The sequence below is a fragment of the Schistocerca nitens genome, chromosome 2 (assembly GCF_023898315.1).
Source record: "Schistocerca nitens isolate TAMUIC-IGC-003100 chromosome 2, iqSchNite1.1, whole genome shotgun sequence".
Classification (NCBI taxonomy): domain Eukaryota; kingdom Metazoa; phylum Arthropoda; class Insecta; order Orthoptera; family Acrididae; genus Schistocerca; species Schistocerca nitens.
In genome coordinates, this window is record NC_064615.1 from 902,277,854 (window position 1) to 902,303,377 (window position 25,524).

At 45.3% G+C, this 25,524-nt stretch overlaps 1 protein-coding gene across 1 annotated transcript in view; it reads left to right on the top strand.

Moving 5' to 3' along the window:
• Positions 1 to 25,524, top strand: part of LOC126237212 (long-chain-fatty-acid--CoA ligase 1) — a 694,263-nt gene that overhangs the window by 409,849 nt on the left and 258,890 nt on the right. The window contains exon 3 of the mRNA XM_049947096.1: positions 1,425 to 1,579. Within this exon, the coding sequence (XP_049803053.1) occupies positions 1,433 to 1,579 (147 nt within the window). The 5' untranslated portion in view covers positions 1,425 to 1,432. The remainder of the gene's footprint in view (positions 1 to 1,424; positions 1,580 to 25,524) is intronic.

A 25,524-nucleotide genomic window follows, 5' to 3' on the forward strand; every position in this document is an offset into this window, starting at 1 on the left:
ATACCCAACTGAGGAGTGGCATTTTTCCGTGGGCTTCTGTTGAACTCCTTTGCCTTCTTCAGTTGGTGAGAATTCGGCTCTCTCAGTGATTTCTGATGGAGCAAAATCTTTTCTGTGAAATCCGGATTGAACGGGAGGAGGAGATTAGTGTTTAACGTCCCGTCGACAACGAGGTCATTAGAGACGCACCACAAGCTCGGATTAGGAAAGGATTGGGAAGGAAATTGGCCGTGACCTTTCAAACGTACCATACCGGCATTTGCCTGAAGCGATTTAGGAAGATCACGAAAAACCTAAATCAGGGTGGCAGGACTCGGGTTTGAACCGTAGTCCTCCCGAATGCGAGTACAATGTGCTAACCACTGAGCCATCTCGCTCGGTTGGTTTCGACGGGAATATTCCGAACACTCGACGGATTTCTCATCTGTTTGCATTCCGGCTACTCTAGAACACGCAGCTCAAAACAAAGCACTCACGTCTGTGTGCCTAATGGATGTACCTGCAGGAGTAACCATTAGAAACAAAGAGGAAACACAGCGCACACTTAACAGCTTAGCCACACGGTTCAAAAAAATCCCGCTCATGGCAGTCACAGCCTCGTTCCGCTGTTTGTCGTGCCGTGGTTTCTTTCTCACAGAACGGTGATTCTTTTGGCAAATGGTTTTATTTTCTAGTGCTTACCTAGATAGTGCTTGTTGCTTACGATATAAAACTTAAAGATTACGTAATTTGAAACAAAAATTATATTTACCTAATATAACCAATAAATGTGGCAGAGCCCTTCAAGATTACATCTGGTGGCGTCGCTATAAAAGCACCAACTGAATATAGTTTTCGTTGGCGGTCAGTGTTGCCAGTGTACAGAAAATGCCACTGCTCTTTAACAGACGCATACTCTCACCCGACCTTACCCTACATAACTGATTCGCCTTGAAGGGAATTATGAATCCACACTCTCCAATGTGGATGCACTTTTACGTTCGACTCCCACTGGAATCTAAAATTAGCGAGTATGAAGGAAATGGACGGGGACTGCGGCCAGGTTGCGCTAGGTGGCGCTGTGAGTTGGCCGGGGAACGGGGCCGATATAGACCACACATTTACAATGAATTCTGTGTTTTCGAGGCACAGTGGTTAACGCATCTTACTAGTAAGCAGAAGATCCTAGGTTCAGCACACATTTTTCACTCATCCCTGATTCCACATAAAGTCTCGATGCTGCTGATATCATTAGGTTCTTCATGTCCCTTTCCTTTCTCACCCCTTCACCTTTAACGTAGGGAGGGATGAGGTCATTAACAAACTGTGACCCTCCCCAGAACTGAACCCTAGATGCATACCTATGTCCCTCACATCCTCCACGTCTCTACTCATCTGGACGATTCTCTTGCAGCTTTAGTAATAAGTGTGGTGTGGTGTTGCAGTGGAGGAGATGGACCACTACCTGGACTACATCGGCGGGCCAGCCGGCGCGCTCGCGCTGACCGGCGTGGCGGCAGCGTCGGCCTTCTACCTGGCCACCAGGCCCCGGCCCGAGAAGCCGCTGGTCGACCTCAGCCACCAGAGCGACCAACTGCCAGTGAGTACCTCTCCCGTCTACCGACACTGTTCGGCTTGGTCGCCAGGAAACGGCTTCCACAACTCCTGCAGCCGTTTCGGGTGGCTACTGTCTCTACGAGGTTGCTTTTATTCAAGATTCAAACACACCGTACTATTCCCCACTCTTTTGGCTAAAAACCGTGTTTGTCAGCATAATCTCCGTTTAATACGACGGCCTTACGCCACCCTACTGAGAGGGCCTGCATGCCCGCATGCTAACAATCCACTGGTCGACGTCGGAGCCAACGTCTGATTGGACCAGTAACCTCCCCATCATCCACAAACAGCTTCCCACGGAGTGCATCCTTCGTTAGGTCAAACAGATGCAAGTCGTAAGATGCAAAATTCGGGCTGTTGTGTGGATGAGGAAGACAAGTCCAATGAAATTTTGTGGACGACTGTGTCAGCACTACCAACAGAGACGTCCAGTTGCGGAGCGAAGTGTTTGATTGTGATCTGTCGACCACCTAGAATGAGTGTCCGCACGTCCAACTTTGCAAGAGTCACAGATGTGTTCGGCCGGCCGGCACGCGGTAGATCGGTCAGGTTTGAGCGACCTTGTTGTGATGATGACTGACGCCTCGCCCAGTGATTCACTGTGCTTTTTCTCACTGGCAGGTCTCCTAGACATTCTGCAAGCGCCTATGAGTTTCTATGATGCTCTGGTTTTCTGCCAAATGAAATTCAATGAGAGCTCTCTGCTCGTAAGACAGCTCCGTTACAGACGACATTTCGAAGACCAGCCAGCTATCGGGATATCCCAAAACAAATTTCAAATTTTTTTAACAGAAATTGGCCGAGAAAAAATGTGTTGCATTGCTTATTGAACGTCCCTCGTATTATTTACATCGTATGGAAACTTATACATCTACACTCCTGGAAATGGAAAAAAGAACACATTGACACCGGTGTGTCAGACCCACCATACTTGCTCCGGACACTGCGAGAGGGCTGTACAAGCAATGATCACACGCACGGCACAGCGGACACACCAGGACCCGCGGTGTTGGCCGTCGAATGGCGCTAGCTGCGCAGCATTTGTGCACCGCCGCCGTCAGTGTCAGCCAGTTTGCCGTGGCATACGGAGCTCCATGGCAGTCTTTAACACTGGTAGCATGCCGCGACAGCGTGGACGTGAACCGTATGTGCAGTTGACGGCCTTTGAGCGAGGGCGTATAGTGGGCATGCGGGAGGCCGGGTGGACGTACCGCCGAATTGTTCAACACGTGGGGCGTGAGGTCTCCACAGTACATCGATGTTGTCGCCAGTGGTCGGCGGAAGGTGCACGTGCCCGTCGACCTGGGACCGGACCGCAGCGACGCACGGATGCACGCCAAGACCGTAGGATCCTACGCAGTGCCGTAGGGGACCGCACCGACACTTCCCAGCAAATTAGGGACACTGTTGCTCCTGGGGTATCGGCGAGGACCATTCGCAACCGTCTCCATGAAGCTGGGCTACGGTCCCGCACACCGTTAGGCCGTCTTCCGCTCACGCCCCAACATCGTGCAGCCCGGCTCCAGTGGTGTCGCGACAGGCGTGAATGGAGGGACGAATGGAGACGTGTCGTCTTCAGCGATGAGAGTCGCTTCTGCCTTGGTGCCAATGATGGTCGTATGCGTGTTTGGCGCCGTGCAGGTGAGCGCCACAATCAGGACTGCATACGACCGAGGCACACAGGGCCAACACCTGGCATCATGGTGTGGGGAGCGATCTCCTACACTGGCCGTACACCACTGGTGATCGTCGAGGGGACACTGAATAGTGCACGGTACATCCAAACCGTCATCGAACCCATCGTTCTACCATTCCTAGACCGGCAAGGGAACTTACTGTTCCAACAGGACAATACACGTCCGCATGTATCCCGTACCACCCAACGTGCTCTAGAAGGTGTAAGTCAACTACCCTGGCCAGCAAGATCTCCGGATCTGTCCCCCATTGAGCATGTTTGGGACTGGATGAAGCGTCGTCTCACGCGGTCTGCACGACCAGCACGAACGCTGGTCCAACTGAGGCGCCAGGTGGAAATGGCATGGCAAGCCGTTCCACAGGACTACATCCAGCATCTCTACGATCGTCTCCATGGGAGAATAGCAGCCTGCATTGCTGCGAAAGGTGGATATACACTGTACTAGTGCCGACATTGTGCATGCTCTGTTGCCTGTGTCTATGTGCCTGTGGTTCTGTCAGTGTGATCATGTGATGTATCTGACCCCAGGAATGTGTCAATAAAGTTTCCCCTTCCTGGGACAATGAATTCACGGTGTTCTTATTTCAATTTCCAGGAGTGTACATCAATACTCCGTAAGCGACCTAACTGTGTGGCGGAGGGTACTCTAGTACCACTAACTGATTTCCCCTTCAATGTGTCATCCGCGAAGGCGCGTGGGATGAATGACTGTCGGTAAGCCTAAGTATTACCTCTAACTTCCCGAATTTTCTCATCGTTGTCATTTCGCGGAATTTATATGGAAAGAAGTAATATTTTGTCCGACTTTTCCCGGAAAGCATTCTCTCGAAATTTCAGTAGTAAGTCTCTCCGTGATGCACAACGCCTCTCTTATCACTTCTACCACAGGAGTTTGTTGAGCACCTCTGTAACGTTCTCGCGCCGATTATATTATCCCATGACGAAACGCGCAGCTCTTCGTAGGACATTCTCTATCTCTTTCATCACTCCTACCTGGCAGGGGTCCTAGATAGATAAACAATACCCAAGAATCGGTCGAACAAATGCCTTATAAGCCACTTCCTTCGTAGATCAGTTACATTCCTGAAGATTCTTCCTATAAATTTCAGTCTGGCATATGCTTTTTCTGCTTTTTGTTTTATGTCATCCTTCAACTCAAGTTCACTCTGGATAGTTACTCCTAGATATTTTACAGAAGATACTGTTTCGAGCAATTTGACATTTTCACAGTAGTGGATTTTTTGTTCTATGTATGTGCAATATGTTAGATACACTTATTGACGCTGAGGGTTCAATTGCCAGAGCCTGCACCATTCATTAACCCTCGGTGGGTAATTTTGCAAAATGATATTGTCTTATGGCATTGCTACTTTCTTATACATAGTTGCATCATCTGCTAACATTTTTAAAGAGCTTCCGACGCCTTCCACTACACCATATGAACACATTTCAATCAGTAACAGTCCTGTCACACTTCATTGGGGTGCTCCGGAAATTACGTATACATCTGTTGATTTTGTTCAGTTGACAGCGACGTGCTGTGTTCTGCCTGCAAGGAAATCTTGAATCCAATCACTAATCTGGTTAGATACTCGGTAAGCCCGTTTTTTTTTTTTTTTCATTAAACGGCTGTGCGGGTTGGAATAAAATGCCTTTCTGAACTCAAGGAACATGGCATCAACCTGAGCGCCGTTGTCTACAGCGCTATGGGTCTCAAAGAGGAACAGAGAGAGCTGCGTTTCGTAAGATCTCTCTTTGCTGAATCCATGTTGGTTTTTATAGAGGAGATTTTTGTTCTCCAAAAATGTAATAATTCTTGAGCATAGTACGTGTCCCATGACTCTGGAACAAATTGACGTCAACAGCATGAGCATGTAACTACGTGCATCTGTCTTACGACCCTTCTTGAAAACAGGAATGATCTGCGCTTTCTTTCAGTCGCTAGGTGCCCTTCATTGCTCCGACGAACTTCTATGCCATTATAGTTGCTTTTCCATTTCGCGATCCGTTATCTCAATGTTTGACATTGCAACGTTAGTACGATGACTGAAAGGAGAGGTCGCATTACGATCTTTCAACATGAAACGCTTTCAGGAGCCTGAATTCAGTATTTCGGCCTTCTCTATTGTCTTCCCTTTCGGTACCTGTATGGACACGAAGTGACTGAATAGATGATTTCGAACCCGAATTCTAGAGGATGTTATGCTTATCCATTACGGATATTTTAGAACCGTGACTGTATATTAATGTAAATAAATTATACACAACAGCAACCAGTCACTTTTTTCATTAATAATGCTTTATTACATTAACCGGTTTTCGAACCCTTTCAGGTTCATCTTCAGATGATTTCGGGAGAATCCGGGAAGTTACATCATTACTGGTAGTAGCATAATGCTGGGTGCTGGTTTGCGACAGTATAGGCGGCTTTTTTCGTATCTGTCTGCATCCATTTTGAAGTCCAGAACACTTTCCCACGAACTATATTAGTTCACACTTTAACACTGACACTTCACCAGCATCCAGCATGCGCTTTAAAACTGTTGTAAAGCGCATGCTGGATGCTGGTGAAGTGTCACTGTTGAAGTGTGAACTAATATAGTTCGTGGGAAAGTGTTCTGGACTTCAAAATGGATGCAGACAGATACGAAAAAAGCCGCCTATACTGTCGCAAACCAGCACCCAGCATTATGCTACTACCAGTAATGATGTAACTTCCCGGATTCTCCCGAAATCATCTGAAGATGAACCTGAAAGGGTTCGAAAACCGGTTAATGTAATAAAGCATTATTAATGAAAAAAGTGACTGGTTGCTGTTGTGTATAATTTATTTACATCTAGAGGATGTAACCGAATGAACACGTCCTCTCCGATTTATACAGGGTGTAACAAAAAGGTACGGCCAAACTTTCAGGAAACATTCCTCACACACAAATAAAGAAAAGATGTTATGTGGACATGTGTCCGGAAACGCTTAATTTCCATGTTAGAGCTCGTTTTAGTTTCGTCAGTATGTACTGTACTTCCTCGATTCACCGCCAGTTGGCCCAATTGATACTCTACCTGTGCTGCTAGAACATGTGCCTTTACAAATACGACACAACATGTGGTTCATGCACGATGGAGCTCCTGCACATTCCAGTTGCAGTGTTCGTACGCTTCTCAACAACAGATTCGGTGACCGATGGATTGGTAGAGACGGACCAATTCCATGCCCTCCACGCTCTCCTGACCTCAATCCTCTTGACTTACATTTGTGGGGGCATTTGAAAGCTCTTGTCTACGCAACCCGGGTACCAAATGTAGAGACTCTTCGTGCTCGTATTGTGGACGGCTGTGATACAATACCCCATTCTCCAGGGCTGCATCAGCGCATCAGGGATTCCATGCGACGGAGGGTGGATGCATGTATCCTCGCTAACGGAGGACATTTTGAGCATTTCCTGTAACAAAGTGTTTGAAGTCACGCTGGTACGTTCTGTTGCTGTGTGTTTCCATTCTATGATTAATGTGATTTGAAGAGAAGTAATAAAATGAGCTCTAACATGGAAAGTAAGCGTTTCCGGACACATGTCCACATAACATATTTTCTTTCTTTGTGTGTGAGGAATGTTTCCTGAAAGTTTGGCCGTGCCTTTTTGTAACACCCTGTAGGTCTTTCGTACGCTTACATTGGAAGTACACTGTCTCGCAGCGCATGGGTAGTTTAAACACAAACACACGGGGAACAGAGTTAGCACGATTCACTGACAAATTGCGTTTACGACTCTGTTCTCTGCGTAGTGACATCAGAACGGACATCTGTTCAGAGGAACAATAGCCAAACCCCGTGGTGGGCGTCTCTTCGTTTCAGTTTTCAGATAAAAAGTTATGAGCAACACATGTGCTCCCTTCAAACCAAAGGTCGACTTCCGTAGACAACCCATGCTAATAAACTGCGATTTGTCGCACGCTAATAAACTCTGATTTGCCAGATTTAGGTGACATGCAGCGAACAGAGAACGTAACATTGACGACCAGTGCCATGCTATGTTTATACGAAGAGTAAAAGAATGGATGAACTGAATTATACGCCAATATTCCTAACATCCGGTTCTTGCGGAATCCTAAAGAATATTCTGTGATGGAAATTTACGATATTCACAGAGGAAGAATTACAAAACATCTTGCAAAAGCAGGCCAAAAAATTAGGAACACATTGTCTTCCCTAAATTCCGAGATGCGTTCTCTAATTACGATACATTGTTATGAAATAACCGAGATGGTATACAATGTCTTCCGCAATTATGCGATCCGCTCAAAGAATTTTCGACTCATAGGAGAATTTGCAACAGAAACGAAAACTGGAATAGAATGTGCCCCAAGAAAGAGTTCGCCTATGACTAAACAATTTATTTGATAAGATCAGCAACGTTATCAGATTGCTCGCTAACAACATTGTTGTCTACAGAAAAATATCATCGTTGGGTGACCGTAAGGAAATTTAGAACTACAGTAGGCGGACATGAATATGGAAACACCAATAACACAATACATTATGGTGTAGGAAACCCGTTGGCATTCAAAACAGCTTCCAGTCTTCTCAGAAAGGATAAAGAACTTACTGTATGGTTTGCAAGGGGAAATCTTATAAATTTCTTCCTGCAATAAGTGAGAAGTTCAGATAACAATGATGAAGGTGGATAGCGATCACGGACTAGACCACAAAGCTTCCATAATGCTCAGATCTGGTGACTGTGGTTGCCTGGGGAAATGCGACAGTTCACCTCGTGCTCACAAAACCAGTCCTGGTAGATGTGACATGTATGAACCGGGACGCTGTCGTCTTGTAACACAGAATCCCCACTGGGGAACAAATATTATACCAAAGGATGGACCTGATCAGCCAAAATGGTGACACAATCATTGGCAGTAAAGTGATCTTGCGGAGTAACCATAGGGCGCCACTGAATACCACGATATGCCTGCCAATACATCACCAGTAGCCCAGCCATGTTTCATTCTTGAGACATAGACACGACCAGAAGCTCGAAACGATGTGAAACCTGACTCATCCGACCAAATGACTTTCTTCCACGGTCTAGGTTATATGACTTCGGCTCTACGTTTTCCTGTTAAGGGCAATTAGTTGTTTTAGAATTCCAGCTCGCACTACAGTTATCTGCTTGTGCAGCTCCCTTCGTGTTGTTTTGTCGGTGACACGATTCACAAGTGCGACATTCAGTTTTGCAGTGACTTTTGGAGCTGTCGTCCTCTTATTTTTCGTCACAATGCTGTCCAACGTCCGCCCGTCACGATCACTCAACACTCACTTTCGTCCGCGTTTTGACTAAAAGGATGACTTTTTCCGCTTTCCCGGTATGCGGTATAAATCTTCGATACGGTGCGTCTTGAAACACCAAACACTTCGGCTCCCTTGGTTACGGAAGCAACCCCGGACGAGCGCCAGCAATTAGTCCATATTCGGATTCACTTAGCTCCGACATAAGGCACTCACAACTACACAGAACACTGTTCTAACCATGACTGACACTTTGGTGGTATTGAGGACATTGCACAGGTGCCGTTCGTGGCCAAATGCAACAACGCAAACTGCGGGATTGGTTAGCATCTGCATTTATGTTCCCGTATTTTTGTCCATCCTATGTACTTCTGGGGGGTGCGCTCAGCCTCGTGATGCTAATTGAGGAGCTAATCGACCGAACAGTAGCGGCTCCGGTCAAAGAAAACTATCATAACGACCGGGAGAGCGATGTGCCGACCACACGCCCCTCCTATCCGCATCCTTAACTGAGGATGACACGGCGGTCGGATGGTCCCAATGGGCCACTTGTGGCCTGAAGACGGAGTGCTTTATGTACTTCTGGTGATTAAGTACCTGGAAATAATATTATGAAATTATATGAATTGGAACGAACACGTAAAATCAATGGAAGACATAGATTTTTTTGAGAGAATTCTCGGAAAATGTAATGCATGTTTCACCAAAGAAAATGCATGCAAAACTAATTCTAGAGTCGTGCATTACTGTTTTGCATGGTTTTTAAGTAGGCCAGTAAGCAGACGTCTAAGATATCCAGACATGCACATCTATAATCGTATCGAGCCAAACAACGGAGTCGTATTTGGGAGAACGAGATTCAAATCCTCGTCCGGTCATCCAGATTTAGGTCTACTGTCGTTTCCCGAGTCACTTAAAGTGAATTTCGGGATGGTTCCTTTGAAATTGAAAGGCCTGTTTCCTAAAGGTACTTTCATAAGGGCCATACAAGGTGTGGTTCACAACAGTGGAGTCCGGCAATGTTGCCAGAAATGGAGCCACACGTTCGGTTGCATTGCTGGCCATTATTGTCTGACAATGCTGTGGTAGTACATTTCCCGACCAGAAGTCTTCAGACGGGCCGCTGCGCCTCTAAACGTACATTTACACAGGCCATACAAAGTGAGATTTCCGACAATGGACGCCGGCAATGTTTCCAAAAATGCAGCCCCATGTTCGGCTACAGCGCCTGCTATTATTGCCCAGCAAAGTTACGTCATTACATTTCCGGACCAGAAGTGTTTTCATGGGCGGCCGTAAGGCTTCGAAATGGACGAAAGCTAGCTACTGGAAATAAACGTGACCCTCCTGCATTTACATTCCACAAGGAAAAAATGCAGGGAAGAGAGAAACCGAAAACCTGGACCTTTTCTTTTTAAGTACGCATGTTGCTATTGAAACTCAGCTTATGATATGATGCTGAATACATCACTTTTGAGGAATATTGATACACGCTTCTGAACGGAGCATTTCATCCGAGAATTTTTATCACCTATCCCAATACAAAAGATTGTGTGCCATTTACAATCTGTACCCCTCAGTTTCTGGCAACTAAATGTAAAGAATATGCTGTAAGCGACATAAACAACGTCAAAGACCCTTCACAAAGTCTATTAACGAAACAAAGAAATATCATTCATAAACTCCTACGAATAAGAATACAGTATTGACAAGCTGAAAGTCACTCGCTGAAGGCCGTAGTTTAGAAACTAACAAGTTGGTCAAATGAAATGAAAATTCTCGCTCTCATTGAGGCTGTCTTTAAGCAAAGTTCAACCAAACGTCCAGTTTTTCCGTCAATGCATGGAGTTAAAGTTCCTCAAAAGGTTTAAGTTCTACTGTCTAGGCACGTCGTTAAAGGTTGGTTGGTTTCGGGGAAGGAGACCAGACAGCGAGGTCATCGGTCTCATCGGATTAGGGAAGGATGGGGAAGGAATTCGGCCGTGCCCTGTCAGAGGAACCATCCCGGCATTTGCCTGGAGTGATTTAGGGAAATCACGGAAAACCTAAATCAGGATGGCCGGACGCGGGATTGAACCGTCGTCCTCCCGAATGCGAGTCCAGTGTCTAACCACTGCGCCACCTCGCTCGGTCTCGTCGTTAAAGTCCCCTTGGAACAGTCTATAGTCAGTGCACTACAATTTCAGCAAAGCTTTACTACGTCCGCTACCACAAAGACAGATCTGTCAGTGGCGACGCGGCAGTCCAGTGTTTTGACCGTAGTGGCAGCGGCTGGATGTTCGAACTGGAGTTCTGGCTCGGAGTCAACAGCCAATGGACGGTTTTTGTCTATTTTTCTCCTTTTTAAGCACTGCTGGAGCGTAGTACCATCAGTGGATCCAGGTGTCAGTCATTTTCACCTGCCTCGAGATAACTGGGTGTTTGTGTTGTCCTCATCGTTTCATCATCATTCATGAAAGTGGCGAGACTGGACTGAGCTAAGGTTTGGAATTTGTACGGGTGCTGATAACGGTGCAGTTGAGCACCCCGAAAACCAAACATCATCATCACCAATGGATCCGGTTTAATTGTGTTGGTAGGTACATATGGTGATAAACTTTATTTCACAGTGAAGGAGCTGCGCGTGGAACTGTAAGTTCCTTGCCGCTCTCCGGGAGGAGCAATGAAGTGGTAGTGTTCGGCGGCAGGGTACCTTGAGATCTATTTTCGGTCACGTGTATTGCGGAAGCAAGGAGGTTCCCGCGACCCACGATCCCTGGTATCGCTGCTAGGGCAGCCTAGAGGGAAAACACGAAATCTACTTTTCGGTGAAAAGTGGTTGCCTGGGAAGCGGGCAAACCCCAGCACTGCGACGTATGATGTGTTGTCGAAGTAGCAGGCGTAACACCGTGACGTGTCAAAATGTAAATGCGGTATTGACGTCGTTGACTACGATATCCCACGGGATGGGCTGAACCTCCTGTCAGAATTGGTGTTGTCCCTCGGCGCATAAGAGCCCCTTTCCTTGCGGACATGTGAGAGCTGTGTTGTACGTGTATTTGTGGAGTGTTGAGGAATGTAATAGGTGCGTGTATAGTATGGCGTTTGTGCTGTATGACGATGAATAGAGAAGGGAGAGGGTGAAACCCCGAGCCGTCACATACGCTACTGCTATAGAGTAGTACCAAGGGGGCTCCTCGTCTTAACGACCCCATTCGACGTACGAAGCAGCATGAACTGCGTCACATGGCCGCACTTCATGAGGCACTGCGGAGGGAATTCCAACTTAATCCACGACACTGGCGCAACGACTGTTTATCCGGAACTGAAAGTGGTAGGGAGCGGGTGTAGAGTGGTAAGAACTGGACCGGAATAACTTTGTAAAATGTAAACAAATCACTTTATTTAAGCAAGCAAAAAAAATCACACAAAACTAACCCTAAAAGAAGCCTGAAACACATCAAATAAGAACGGCAGCTACGACCACAATTTATTAATGAATTAATGAAACTTTGCCGAAAGGTAACTGGTAGCAGAACTTGCTAAAAATCAAAACGCAGCAAAATTTACTCTTGTGGTATTATGAAAGCAACACTCGGTAGTTTCAAAGCAAACAAATTAATGGCATCAGTATCAACATCACAGTCAATAACATTTTACTGTTGCAACTAAAGAAAAAGAAACTGTTGGCGCAACAAATTTGAGCAACCACTGCCGACAGAATTTACTGCAGAAGGTCAAGAAAAGCAACTGCTGGCAGAAGTTAATAGAATGACCAAGTGAGCACAGACGTAAGGAGAAACTGCCAACAAAGGAAAATTAAAACTACTAATTTAATTAAGATTTAGTATAACACCAACAGCGTAAGCGGATTTCGAATTTAACACAGAGTAGCTCGTCAACTGAAATATACCAGCAAATATATTTATTAGAACTAGACCAGGAAGGTCCTCTTTAATAATGAAATTAAAACCAAACGGTTCACACTTTCAATCAGAAAACTTATTACAGAATAGTCACTCAAAATTTAGCGGGACCAAAACTGAACACCGCTAATCACATCCCGAAATAGTACAAACGTACACAAACTTTTGTGTGTCGCAGGGAATCATTAGTTGGTAACAGAAGCAGCACCAAAAAAATAAGGCTAGGCTCTGCAGCACTACACTAAACAGCTGGCCAGAAGCACTATTTTCTCAATTCAACTCTTTCAATACAGCTTACAAAGAGCATAAAGCTTTTTCCGTTGCAAGTGAACAGCCTGTTTCAGTGGAGGATTTTCTTATAATGTTCTGGGCCCAGTTTCGGAGTCCGTCGATAAGCAAAATAAACAGACAGAATTACAAGGTCCCCTTCTCGTAACACATGAAATACCCGAAGCAACAAACTTAAAAACAACTAAAATATACGTATACAGAACGGAACAGCTTGACATTAAACGAACCGCTCGTACTCACAAGATAAAATAAACAGCTTTAAGTAAAATTTAAGTTCCATGTCAGTAGCGACTTAATTCACATGAGCTTTACAGTTTTGTACAGGGTCCTCAACCAACACGACAGGACTTTCCCAAGCGCCGCCGTTAATACCGCAAGATCATGTACCGACAATCGTTGTAAAACGACCTAATAAACAAACAAAATGGCTCTGAGCACTATGGGACTTAACTTCTAAGGTCATCAGTCCCCTAGAACTTAGAACTACTCAAACCTAAGGACATAACACATATCCATGCCCGAGGCAGGATTCGAACCTGCGACCGTAGCGGTCGCGCGTTTCCAGACTGAAGCGCCTAGAACCGCTCGGCCACCTCGGCCGGCCGACCTAATAAACAACCTGACGTAACTAGAGAACTAAGAATGTCATAAATGCGATACACTTCAGATCTTAGTTGTGGGACGTGAAGAGTATTCTATACAGAGACCCTAATAAAAAAGTACAGTTGGCACATTGTTGTCATGAACTCGGAAACGCATGTGATAAAGCTTCAAAAAAGTTTACATATTTTAGCAACCTATGTAGAATAAACAAATAATTGAGAACGTAAGGTGCAAGTGGAACACTGAGATGAAGAGGTTGCCGCAGCAGTGGAATTCGTTCGCATCAGAAGACTGAAAACAATGTAGGATAAAGTTATGGGTCACTAATGCAGATCTTAAGCGACGACTATAGCAGCAGTACTGTCGTTTATTACGCTGCAGTCATTATATACACTCTAAAAAAATTGATATACATAAGTTATCAACGGAAAACGCAAAATTGTGAACTTTGTCGGCCAATGGATAAAAGTGTGACGCTGCAGCGCAATTACAACGCGCAGCTGGCACGGACAGTATGCAGGGGACTTTTCGATACCATCGCGAATTTCGTTCCGTGTGTCCGCCTCGGTAGTTGCGCGAACAGTGCGTCGGAGTGCCAAGCGAAGGGATCCGGATTCGATTCCTGGCCAGGTCGGGGATTTTCCTCGCTCGAGAACTGGGTGTTGTGTTGTCCTTACGTTCGTACCATCGTAATTGACATTCAGCTATTGAGCTCGCTGTGTTGTCCTTACGTTCGTATCATCATAACTGACATTCAGCTATTGAGCTCGCTGAATGGGCAAGTCCCGAAAGGCTATAAATGGGGGAAGAAATGTCATTTCGTGCACTCATTGGCACAGGAACTATGCCTTGCAGACAACCGCGTGAACAATATACGATGTTGTCAACATTTGAGAGAGAACGTGTTGTTAGGCTCAAAGAAGCCGGTTGGAGTAATCGGTAAATCGCTTGATATTTGAATAGGAGCGATGCCAGTATACGACGACCCGGCGGATCCGGCGTGGTCGATGACGCGGCTGTTCCGCCTGACGCAGTCTACATCTACATCTACATTTATACTCGGCAAGCCACCCAACGGTGTGTGGCGGAGGGCACTTTACGTGCCACTGTCATTACCTCCCTTCCCTGTTCCAGTCGCGTATGGTTCGCGGGAAGAACGACTGCCGGAATGCCTCCGTGCGCGCTCGAATCTCTCTAATTTTACATTCGTGATCTCCTCGGGAGGTATAAGTAGGGGGAAGCAATATATTCGATACCTCATCCAGAAACGCACCCTCTCGAAACCTGGACAGCAAGCTACACCGCGATGCAGAGCGCCTCTCTTGCAGAGTCTGCCACTTGAGTTTGCTAAACATTTCGCGAGGCATGTGCCAGGGTCCACACCGCCGACGACGAAGAAGTTGCTGCCCTCAAAGTCCCAATGGCGGAAGAGAGGGCGGCACTCCAAGTCGATCTGGCGGAGGCTCGGCAGCTGGTGCACGGTCTCCGAGATGCACTGGCCAGCCAGCCCCGCCCAGTACAGAAGTATGACGCCGACACGCAGACTTCCGCCACCGCGGAGCCTCTAGCAATACAGGAAGCCACGGGGGTAGCAACACATGACGCCGCTGTACAGACAGCCGTCGCGGCGAAGACCAGGGCAACCCAGGTCATCACGGAGGAGGCTCCCTGCCCCCTTTACAAGACGCATCTGCAGAAGATAGTGTCCATCCATTTGGACACTCTCAAGTCTTACAACCCCGCCCTCCTATCACTCCTGTTGAGTGGGATGTTCTCATCGTCTCGATATAACAAGCCGAGAACCCGAGCAAAGAACAAGGGGCGAGGACCGCTGAAGCCGCCAGCTGGGAGGACGTGCCAGATCCTGAAGTGTCACAGGCAGACACATCCAAGAAGAAGAAGAAGAAGCTCCCAGGCGCCAGGAGGACCTAGAAGACTCTCCTCCTTACCGCGCCAGACACCCATCATCGTCATCATCATCATCAACCACTCGCCCTGTCAGTCGCTGACTGGCAATCCTAGGCGTCAACAGGGTCAGTCGAGTAAAGGCCTCTAACTGACGCATCGCTATTATCCATGCAACCTACCGCCTGTCTCTGACCGGCAATCATCAGTACCTAACCACGCACAACCATCCCAGTTATTCCTAAACGTCCCAGCATGCTTTCAATCTAACCAAAGAGGAGTTAATGTCTAATGTCGACAGACTCCTCTTTACCTTCCTCAAGAAGAGGAATTCAAGTGCGAAGAGAGAGAGAGAGAGAGACTATACCACGATGTTGGCAGGAATGGGCGAATCTTGGCCGAACACAGCGTCAAGGAGGAAGCAGTCGACCTAGAAAGACAATAGATCGTGAGGAACGAGGACTTGTCAGAGAATCACTTAGAGCCCTGGATTCGTCATTATCGAACCGACGTGCAACAGGTGCTTCAGTGACCACAAGGACCATTAATAGGCAGCTCACAGAAAGAGAGCTGAGCTCAAGGCACCCCATACGCCAGCTACCGTTGACCTCTGTACGCCAACAAGTCCGTTTGTGGTGGCGTCGGGCACACTCGGCCTTAAATCTCATTGACTGGGGTTGAATTGTTTTCAGTGATGGGTCCCGTATCGAACTGAGCCCCGATGACCAGCGGAGACGTGTCTCGAGACGCCCCAGACAATGGTGGGATACCAATCTGACTGTCGCCCGCCATACGGCACGACATCCAGGTTTGACGGCCCGGCATGTCATTTCTTTTCATAGGAGGACCCCTTCGGTTGTCATCCGCGACGTTCTTACAGCACGTCCCCGGTAGCTGAGTGGTCAGCGCGACAAAATGTCAGTCCTAAGGGCCCGGGTTCGATTCCCAGCTGGGTTGGAGATTTTCTCCGCTCAGGGACTGGATGTTGTGTTGTCCTAATCAGGCAGCGCACAGTCTGGATGGAAGGATCTTAATTGTGGTCCCTCTCTTCTGAGCCCAACCCGACGGATACCTATTGTAGATCGGGGAAAACCACCGTTCAGGCTGTGTTGCTGGCGGGGCCGGAAGGTGCTGACACACCACGGATCATTATAAGTCTCACTGGCTCAGTATGAATTGTTTGTACAACCAACCTACACGGCCTATACCTCAACCACCACTACACTAATTACTTCTGATCTGAAGCTTAAAGTTAGGCACCTCTTCAAGGGACCTACGCCTCCTGGTAAGAGGCGGCGCACGGCCTGGATTGAAGGATCTTAATTATGGTTCCTCTCTTTTGAGCCCAACCCGACGGATACCTATGGTAGATCGGCGAAAACCACCGTTAAGGTCTTGTTGTCGGCGGGGCCGGGAGGTGCTTGCGCCTGATGTGCTCTGCTAGGAGCCTTGTAGGCTCAAAACAAACCGTTAGCGTCATTACATTTATTACTATTACCACAAGAACCCTATCATTAGCAACTTTGAGCCAAGCACAAAATCAGTTACCTCTCTATTGTATATCGTAAATAGTTTAGCACGCTGGACGTGGAGGTCTTAGTCTTAGTTTCTAGCTTTAACGCACCATAGTCTCTTCTAGTAAAGTTAGTTTTTAGGATGGTAGATATTAAAGGCATGGTGAGCGATGGCCAGCGTCTTGAGGGTCATTCCAAGACCCGGGCCGCCGCCCACAACCAAGTGACGAGCAATATTATACCTATCTCTTCTCTACTCAATTCTCTTCCTTCCTTCTTTCTAAATATTTAATTTCGTTTTGTTTATTAATATATCACTGGTTTGTGTATTAGTAATAAGTTTTTCTAATGCTGCAAAAAAAAAGATATCAAATGGATGTAAACAAATAGAGCCTGCCTCCACGTGGCGGGACATGGGCAACGGTGTGAGTAGGGACGGGAGCCGGGGTGGTGTTACTTTCAGTCACTCCGGACCCCGGACCCAGTCACAGCGGCTAAGTGGCAACATACGACCCACCATAAGAAATTAGACGGTGGGTCATAAAAAATAAGCAGCTAGTGAAAAAAAAGTGTCTTAATCATCATCATCATTTCATCCCCATCGACGTGCAAGTCGCCCAAGTGGCGTCAATCGAAAGACTTGTCCTGGCGAATTGTCTACTCGACGGGAGGCCCTAGTCACACGACATTTATTTAGCGGTACGTCGGCGATATTCTACGCCCCGTTTTGTTAACCTTCACAGCAGTGCAACATGGGCTTACATTTCAGCAAGATGATGCCCGCCTGCACACGGCGTTTCGTTTTTTTTTTTTTTTTTTTTTGAATAAAAAGTAGTACAGATACAGAGGGAAGAAGAGCCTCTTGCGTCATAATGCTCCGCCCTTGAACATTGTGGGTATTTGAGAAGGCGGCAGCCGCTTCAAAAAGAGCGCAAAGTGCGGTGCACATTATGGCACGCGACCAAAGTTTTAAAGCTGACGGAACGGCGCGGGTCGCGACGCGGCCCTTGCGCCTCATTATAGCAGGGGCACTTTTTTAACTAGAAGGCGCAAGAGGAACTAACTGTCTGAGTAGTTCTTGCTGCAACGGGGTCCACAGACGAATTCTCTGAATGACAGTAATCTCCAGCAGTGCCTTTCGTTGCTTGGATTAAAATATCTTTGTATTTTGAATTGTCACCTCGGTAGCTCAGTGGTCAGCTGCTATGCGGAGGACCCAGGTTCGTTTCCCGACGTTGCCAAGGATTTTCGTCGATGGGAGGACTGTAATCGGCTGCACTCAGTCTCACGATGCCAACTGCAGTGCTGCCAGAATGAGATGTTGAGGATTCAAGATCAAAAAAGCCGACAACGGCCATCCATACCCCATCCGATGACGCCGTTGGCAGAGAATGACGTGGCGGTCGGTCGGACCCGACTGGCCCATCAGGGCCAGAGCGCAGAGTTTTGCTTTTGATTTGTGTTTCGCGTTGTTCTTTACTGCACACTTTCGGTCGAGTATCCGTTTTCAGGTGTCTGCATAGAAGAATATTTTACTTCACGCAACGACAGCGAGTTGCGGCGGATAATCATCATCCTGAATAACTGGGTTGAAACAACATTGTGGATCGAAATAATATTTCATTAATGACCTGTTTTGACTCCGGGTAGAAGTCATCTTCAGAATATGATCACCATCTGGCTGCCGCTGACGGCTTCTCGGATCTTCACGCGGTAACACGATCGTAAACAGTTGAGCAGTTGAACAGTTTACGATAGTGCTACCACGTGAACATCCGGCCGTCAGCAGCAGCCAGGTGGTGCTCATTTCCTGAAGATGACTTTTACATGAAGTCGAAAACAGCCATTAATAAAACATTATTGCGATGCAGACTGCTGTTTTAACCCAGTTATGATCATCGAATACCTGACTGGTGTCACACTTCTAAATTACTTAACAGTGAATGCTGGATGCTTTTTAGGCAAATATGTCTTTTCTACTGGATAACAGTGGGAGTGAAGTACTGCAAACCCAGGTGAATATAAAATACTCCTGAAGAAAAGAAACGAAGGCTAAACAGCATCGTATGGTATGATTTCTCAGTAAGACACTAAGCAGACTTTCACGATATCACCTAGAAAGCTGCACTAAAGCAGCCATTTGTTAGTCTGCCTTCTAGAGGACTTTTTACCCTTTCTCTGTCACAGTGTCAGTTGAGGGTAGGGAGCAACTTGACCGGCTGTGCTGTGCACAGGGTGCTGACAAAAACTTGCATTGGATCAGGACAGGGGGCATCGGATCGAGCAAAATTTGCCAGACTGCTCCAGGTGGGAAACATCCCGTGTACTACTCGCGCGCTTCATGAAGATATGCGAAACAACAGCTAGCTCAGTCGGTACAAATAGAAGGTAGTGACAGCTAATTTCTTTAGCAGACAGCACTGAGTTTAGCAGGTTGTCTGCTTTTATATTTGAAAGCAGTCGTGGCACCTAGCGTTAATGATACATTTGGCCCAGTCAATCGCCAGCAGTCTTATCGCAGTAGTAACACCGTTTCCCGCCAATTCACCGGAGTTAAGTGCTGTCGGGCTTGGCTAGCCCTTAGATGGGTGGTTGTCTGGGTCTGCGAAGCACTTTTGGTAAGCGGGGTCCACTCAGCCATTGTGAGACCAATTAAGGAGCTACGAGACTGAGAAGTAGTGGCTCCGGTCACAAAAGCTACCAATGACTCATGTGATTGGTGTGCTCACCACATGCTCCTTCACATCCGTGTCCACTGACACTATCAGCTTAGGACGACACGGCAATCGGACGGTACAGTTGGCCCTTCCGAGACCTGTTTGGAAAGAGTTTAATTGGTCTGAGCACAGTCAACCAAAAAAGATCGATTAGGGAAAAATTGCTGTAGTCGCAAATATTTGTCTGTTGACCAGGAGAGACTGCGAGGAACTACATACTAAAAATCCGGACCAGTAGGGTGTGAGCGTTGGGGTGAGGCTGTGGAGGGGAATGGGGGGGATATTTAAAGGTCGCTTCATTATGTTTGTCTTAAATAACTCTAAAACTACAGCTTCAAGCGAAAATGCTTCCCAGTGCAAAATTAAACTACATCAAATTTACTACAAAAGTCACACTGTTTATTTTTTCTTGGGACTAATGGATTCTACATGCAAAGGGATGGGAAAATCGCGGATTACTGAAAATAGTGTTTTGAAGGTATAAAATTAACGTCTGTTGTTAAATTAAGTGGGTTAGGAACAAATATTTAAGGTGTGTATAGCTGTATTAACAGTGGGATGTAACAGTGTGGAAGGGAGCGATGTGTGGTGTACAACCGCTAGGGAGGCTAGGTCGCCAGGTTGCAGTCCTGCACTTCCTTTCTTCGTAGGTCGGTAGACTGAAGAACGAGTAGTCTCTCTACACCACTGCGTCAGAAGAAGCAACTACACGGTGTTTCACAAAGTTATATCGGCCCTTGAGCAGCCCGCCTCATGAATCACTGGCGACGCAGTGTTGACACATGTTTAAGGAGTGTTTTTTTCTCACAAAGTGCATTAACACTACATCGAACGTAGAGATGACTTACCAATAATACAAATGCAAGAAACGCATATGAATAGATTGTCATAAATCTCTGGACACTGTTCTAAATTGCTAGAGGCGAAATTGATTTCTAGCCGTCCTGTACACAGTTGCAGCATTCTTCCAGGAAAGGCGAATTCCCGTACCATGAGTGCTGTTCACTTTTAAATTTACATGTATACTCAACGTCCCCAGTATTTCCTGTCCATTTCTCTTATGTGAGTAGACAAAATAACTTCACTGAGCTCATGTTTGTATAGTGGAGATATTATTAATATATTAACTGAGTTGTTTTCAGTTCTTAAGTGGCTTTAATAAAAAATCCACTCCTATTAGCAATGACTGAGAAGTGTTCAGTTTGTAAGTGTGAGGTTGCCAGAGACCTATGTGGTGTTGGTGGGAAAGGGAGCTGCATGGGTAAATGTGGCATTTTGCTACTGTCAGTCGTTGACAGCATATTGTAAACGTGTTGTAGTCACTTGGTGATATAAAACGACCAGAAAGTTACCGCACTTCTCTCACCATTAATTGTGTTAGCGGCACACTGCATAAATCTCTTCGACTTAGGAACTGCTGGCTATAGAGTAGGCTACAGGTAATGGGGCCACTTACGACACATCCACAGTACATCATCCAAGGTGCGTGTGAATATTTCTGATGGGATCGGACTAACTATGTTCAAGTGAAGAACAGTAATCTCTATACTGTAATGCTTGACTTATGTTTAAATATCTGAAATTCCATAGCTCCTAGGAGACCAAATTTTGTTTCAGAGGGAGATAATTTAAGCCACTGGGCCTCTTCGGATATTGGGAGGTGCATTTGATACCCATCTGCCATATTCCAGTCAGTGACAATGAGGACAGTAAAGTCGACATTATTGAATAAATATTGACAGCATGCTACCCTTGCGGAAGGCTCTTCAGTGTGACTGACAGCTGACAACAACTGGAGTTTTGAGAATAGTAGGTCACTTAGCAACTAGAAATAAGTATAAACTGAAAATAACTCCACTATATAAATACTAACTCAGTGAAGAAGTTATTTTGTCTGCTCACAAAAAGGCATGGAGAGAAAACTCTCGTGATATATAGCGTGTCTAATAACTTAAAAAACAGCATCACGCATGGTTGGGAAGCTGCCTTTCCCGAAAGAACTTTACAGCTGCCGTACACGATGACTAGAAATCAGTTTCCCTCTTACAGTGCACAACAGTGTGCAGAGATTTAGGTAGGATCGCTCCGTATGTCTTCTACATTAGTATTGTTAGTTCCTCATATCTATGATCCATGTTGTGTTAACACACTTTTTGTATCCACCCTGCGTCACCTGTGATTCATGAGGTGAGCTGCAGAAGTGACAATACAACTTTGTGGAGCACACTGTGGTTGCTTCTTGTGACGTAGTGGGATACAGAGAATGGGGACTCGCCTTCTCAGTTCGCAGACCTACGAAGGAAGGAAGTGCAGGACCACAATCCGGCGACTTACCTTCCCTCGAGTGTCTACCCCCGACCCCCCTCCCCTCTAGTACATCGCACATTTAGAACACAATTTATCTCTTGATATGACCGCAGCTTGTGGTCAAGTGGCTAGCGTTGCTACCTCTGGATCATGGGGTCCCGGGTTCGATTCCCGACCGGGTTGGGGATTTTCTCTGCCTGGCGACTGGGTGTTTGTGTTGCCCTTATCATTTCATAATCATCATCCTCATTCGTGACAGTGGCAAGATTCGACTGAGTAAAACACTGGACTGTGCAAAAAAAATGGGACTTCGTACGGACGCTGATGAACGCGCAATTGAGCGCCCCACAAACAAGACATCATCGTCATCACCCATTGATACGGTTGTACTACACTTATATGTGGCACACGCATTTGATATTTGTTCTTGAACTGCTTCATTTAACAATAAAAATAATGTTATACCATTACAACACTAATTTAATAATTGCGATTTTCACATCGCCTGAAATGCGGAAGTACTAGTCCTAAAGGAAAAATGAATATAGCCGATTTTGTAGCAAATTTAATGAAGTTTACTTTTCTACCGGGAAACATTTTCGCTAGAATCCGCAATTTTCGAGTTATTTAAACCCCTGCCTCCTTTCAGTTCCACGTTCACACCCTATCGGTCAGTATTTTCAGTATGTTGTTCCTGACACTCCTACTTACCACTGTACAAAAATTTGCGACTACACGATTCTGTCCCCTAATTTTCCTTCATTGAATGGACTAATTAAACTAAACTCAGCACAGCGTAGACAAAACGGAGCGGCTGGATTATATGCTGGGCTGTGGTTGGTAGCGTCCCCGAAACAAGTGGATACCGGTCCTAATGGCGAACAACGTCTCGCGACTTTAGTTCAATCTACTACTCCCAGCAACCATCGCGCCGAGTGTCTTCCCAGAGTGTGCGAATAGGTCCAAACGCTTTATCGGAAAGCGTTTTCTTCCCTCACGCAAAATGTCTTCCTCCCTTGCGGTGTGTGCGAGTTGTACCCTTTGACTGTAGGTGACTGTAATGGATTTATATATACTCTACTGTCATGTTCGTGTTGCATGGCTATGATGCGACGACGGACGGGAAGAAACGCAACGCCGACTCAGCCTGCTTTTCTCGACCGCTGGGCTTAACGTCCCCGTCCGACGCACGGACCACCGTCAACAGTGTCACATGCCCTCCGCTCATAACACACTGCAGGCAAATTTTGATGAAAAATGTGGTAATCAGGAATGATAAGCCCTAATATGTCCTCCACTCGCCGGTCAAATATCATTGGTGAGAATTCCTTACGCCAATGGGATTCGAACTTGCTACTTTCGAGCGGCGCGCCACCGAACAAGCATGGGTCGCTCTAGCCGGTACAGCCACTGTCGTGACCAACTGTAATGGATAATACACTAACTTTTAGTTTTTTTAAGCTTATCAGTTCACATTTAGTTCCTCAGTAGCAAGGATATTGACGAAGTATTCGTCCATCAGAGCACGCGATGCTGAGTTTAACTTGTGAGGACGTGGTTTCCGTCACGCGACTTGTCCCGTTTCGCCATGAAAAGTTTATCTGCTCACAAACTACAGCCTAACATGTACTCCACTGATGAATTTCTTAACAGAAACAATTTATGCATATATTGTTAAGTATATTACGTAACAAAAGTAGTATGAAATACCTGACGTCTGCACTGATTCAGTATAGTAGTGCGATCTCTGTGTATAGCTTTTATTCTCAGAATTCTTGGCTGTAATATACCAGGAATCAACTTACGTACTTTCATATATATATATATATATATATATATATATATATATATATATATATATATATATATATAGTCTTCAGGGCTGTTTTTCACAGTCGTAGTGCTGAGCGATACTACGTCGAACAAATTGATGAAATTGATGTTGTCACACTTCGGAGACTTCATTGCTACCATAATTCTTAAAACTATTGCAAGACACATGTAGTTCTCAAATTTTCAGACAAATGGTTTTCAAACTCTGTATCTCTCCAAATTTCAATTTCTCGGAAGTTATGCTAAAGCGACGTATTACCTCCTGATGTAAATAAATTATTGTTATTATCGTTGTTGTTATGTTAAACTATTTCGTTCATTGTTAATAATAATATAATAGTAAAAAACTGAAAAATTCGAGAATAGTGGGCAACATCATTAATCCACCTGTTACATAAAAAGAGAGACAACGAAAATGTTAAAAATCATAGGGACTATCACCTCTGCTAGTGGCATACAAAAGTAGTATCAAAAATTCTCCTGGATAGAATCGTAGAAAAATTAGACAAATAACTGGGAGAATATCAGCGTGTTTTGTGAGAGGGAATACCCTGCACAGAATAGTTTGTAACTTTAATAATTCGCAGCCTAATGTTAACCAGCAAACCTATAGTAGTATCATTTAATGATATCGAGAAAGCATTTGATTCGGTAGATACAGATACAATAGATTAAAATTATAAAATAATTTGATGTTAAAGCAAAATTAGGAAACATAATTCGCGGATCTCTAACAAATACAACAACTAAAGGTAAATTTACGGGAAAAGCACTAGTGTTAGGAGTGGATGGTTTATCATCACTGCTGTTTAACTGCGTTGTAGGTAAAATTGTAAGGAGCTGGAATTTGGGGCTAGAAGTCACAAAATTAAACCAACAATTTTGGGGAGGAAAGAAAATGGAAATAACATAAACTTCCTGGCTTTTATAGTCGATTTTGGCAACACTACCAGCAAATTTGACGGAAGTAGTTATTCAGAAAAATATTCTGGAACAAATAGTAAATATAACTGCTCCCAAAATTTCAGATGAATAACAAAATCCATGACAAATATAAGAAATGCACCAAAAGTCATAGAAACACATATAGGTAAAATACAGCCAGCAAGTAAATTTAAACATCTTAGAGAAACTGTACAACAGAACGGACTAGAAAAATTTGCAATACATGTAAGAGTTCACAAAATCGAGAGACCATATGATTTGACAAAGGACATTTCCAACAAGAAATGCATATCTAGATAAACAAAACTAAAATGCTACACCACAATGGTACGGCCACAAAGTTTATACCCGCATGGAAGTGAATGCCTGACGATGAACTATTAATGGGACAGAAGAGACGCATTTGAAAGACGGAATGTTAGGAAAGTAATGAGTGCTATACAAACTGCAGAGGGTTGGAAAATAAGAAGTAATGAGATCTGCAAAAAGATAGCGAAGACATCAGAAGTAAGCTAATGAATGGCAACAGGCTAACGAAACAAAAATTCCTGTATTTCTGGAAGAAGAAATCGACAATAGCAAGGATTACAAAGTAAGAAAAGGGCTGGAAAGAAATAACATTAAAGAATCGTAAATAAGAGAAAAAAATCCTTTTTAAGAATAATATACTAAATTTAGTAGGCTTTCACAGTAGAAGAAATAAGAGATCGGAAGCAACATGGACACCCGCCGGAGGTTCGAGTCCTCCCTCGGGCATGGGTGTGTGTGTTGTTCTTAGTTAGATTAAGTTAGTTTAAGTAGTGCGTAAGTCTGGGGACCGATGACCTCAACAGTTTGGTCCCTTATGAATTCGCACACACACATGGACACATGGGCACAAGAAAGGAAAAGGCTACATGGGAGAAAATGAAAAGTACTGGAAAAACAGGGA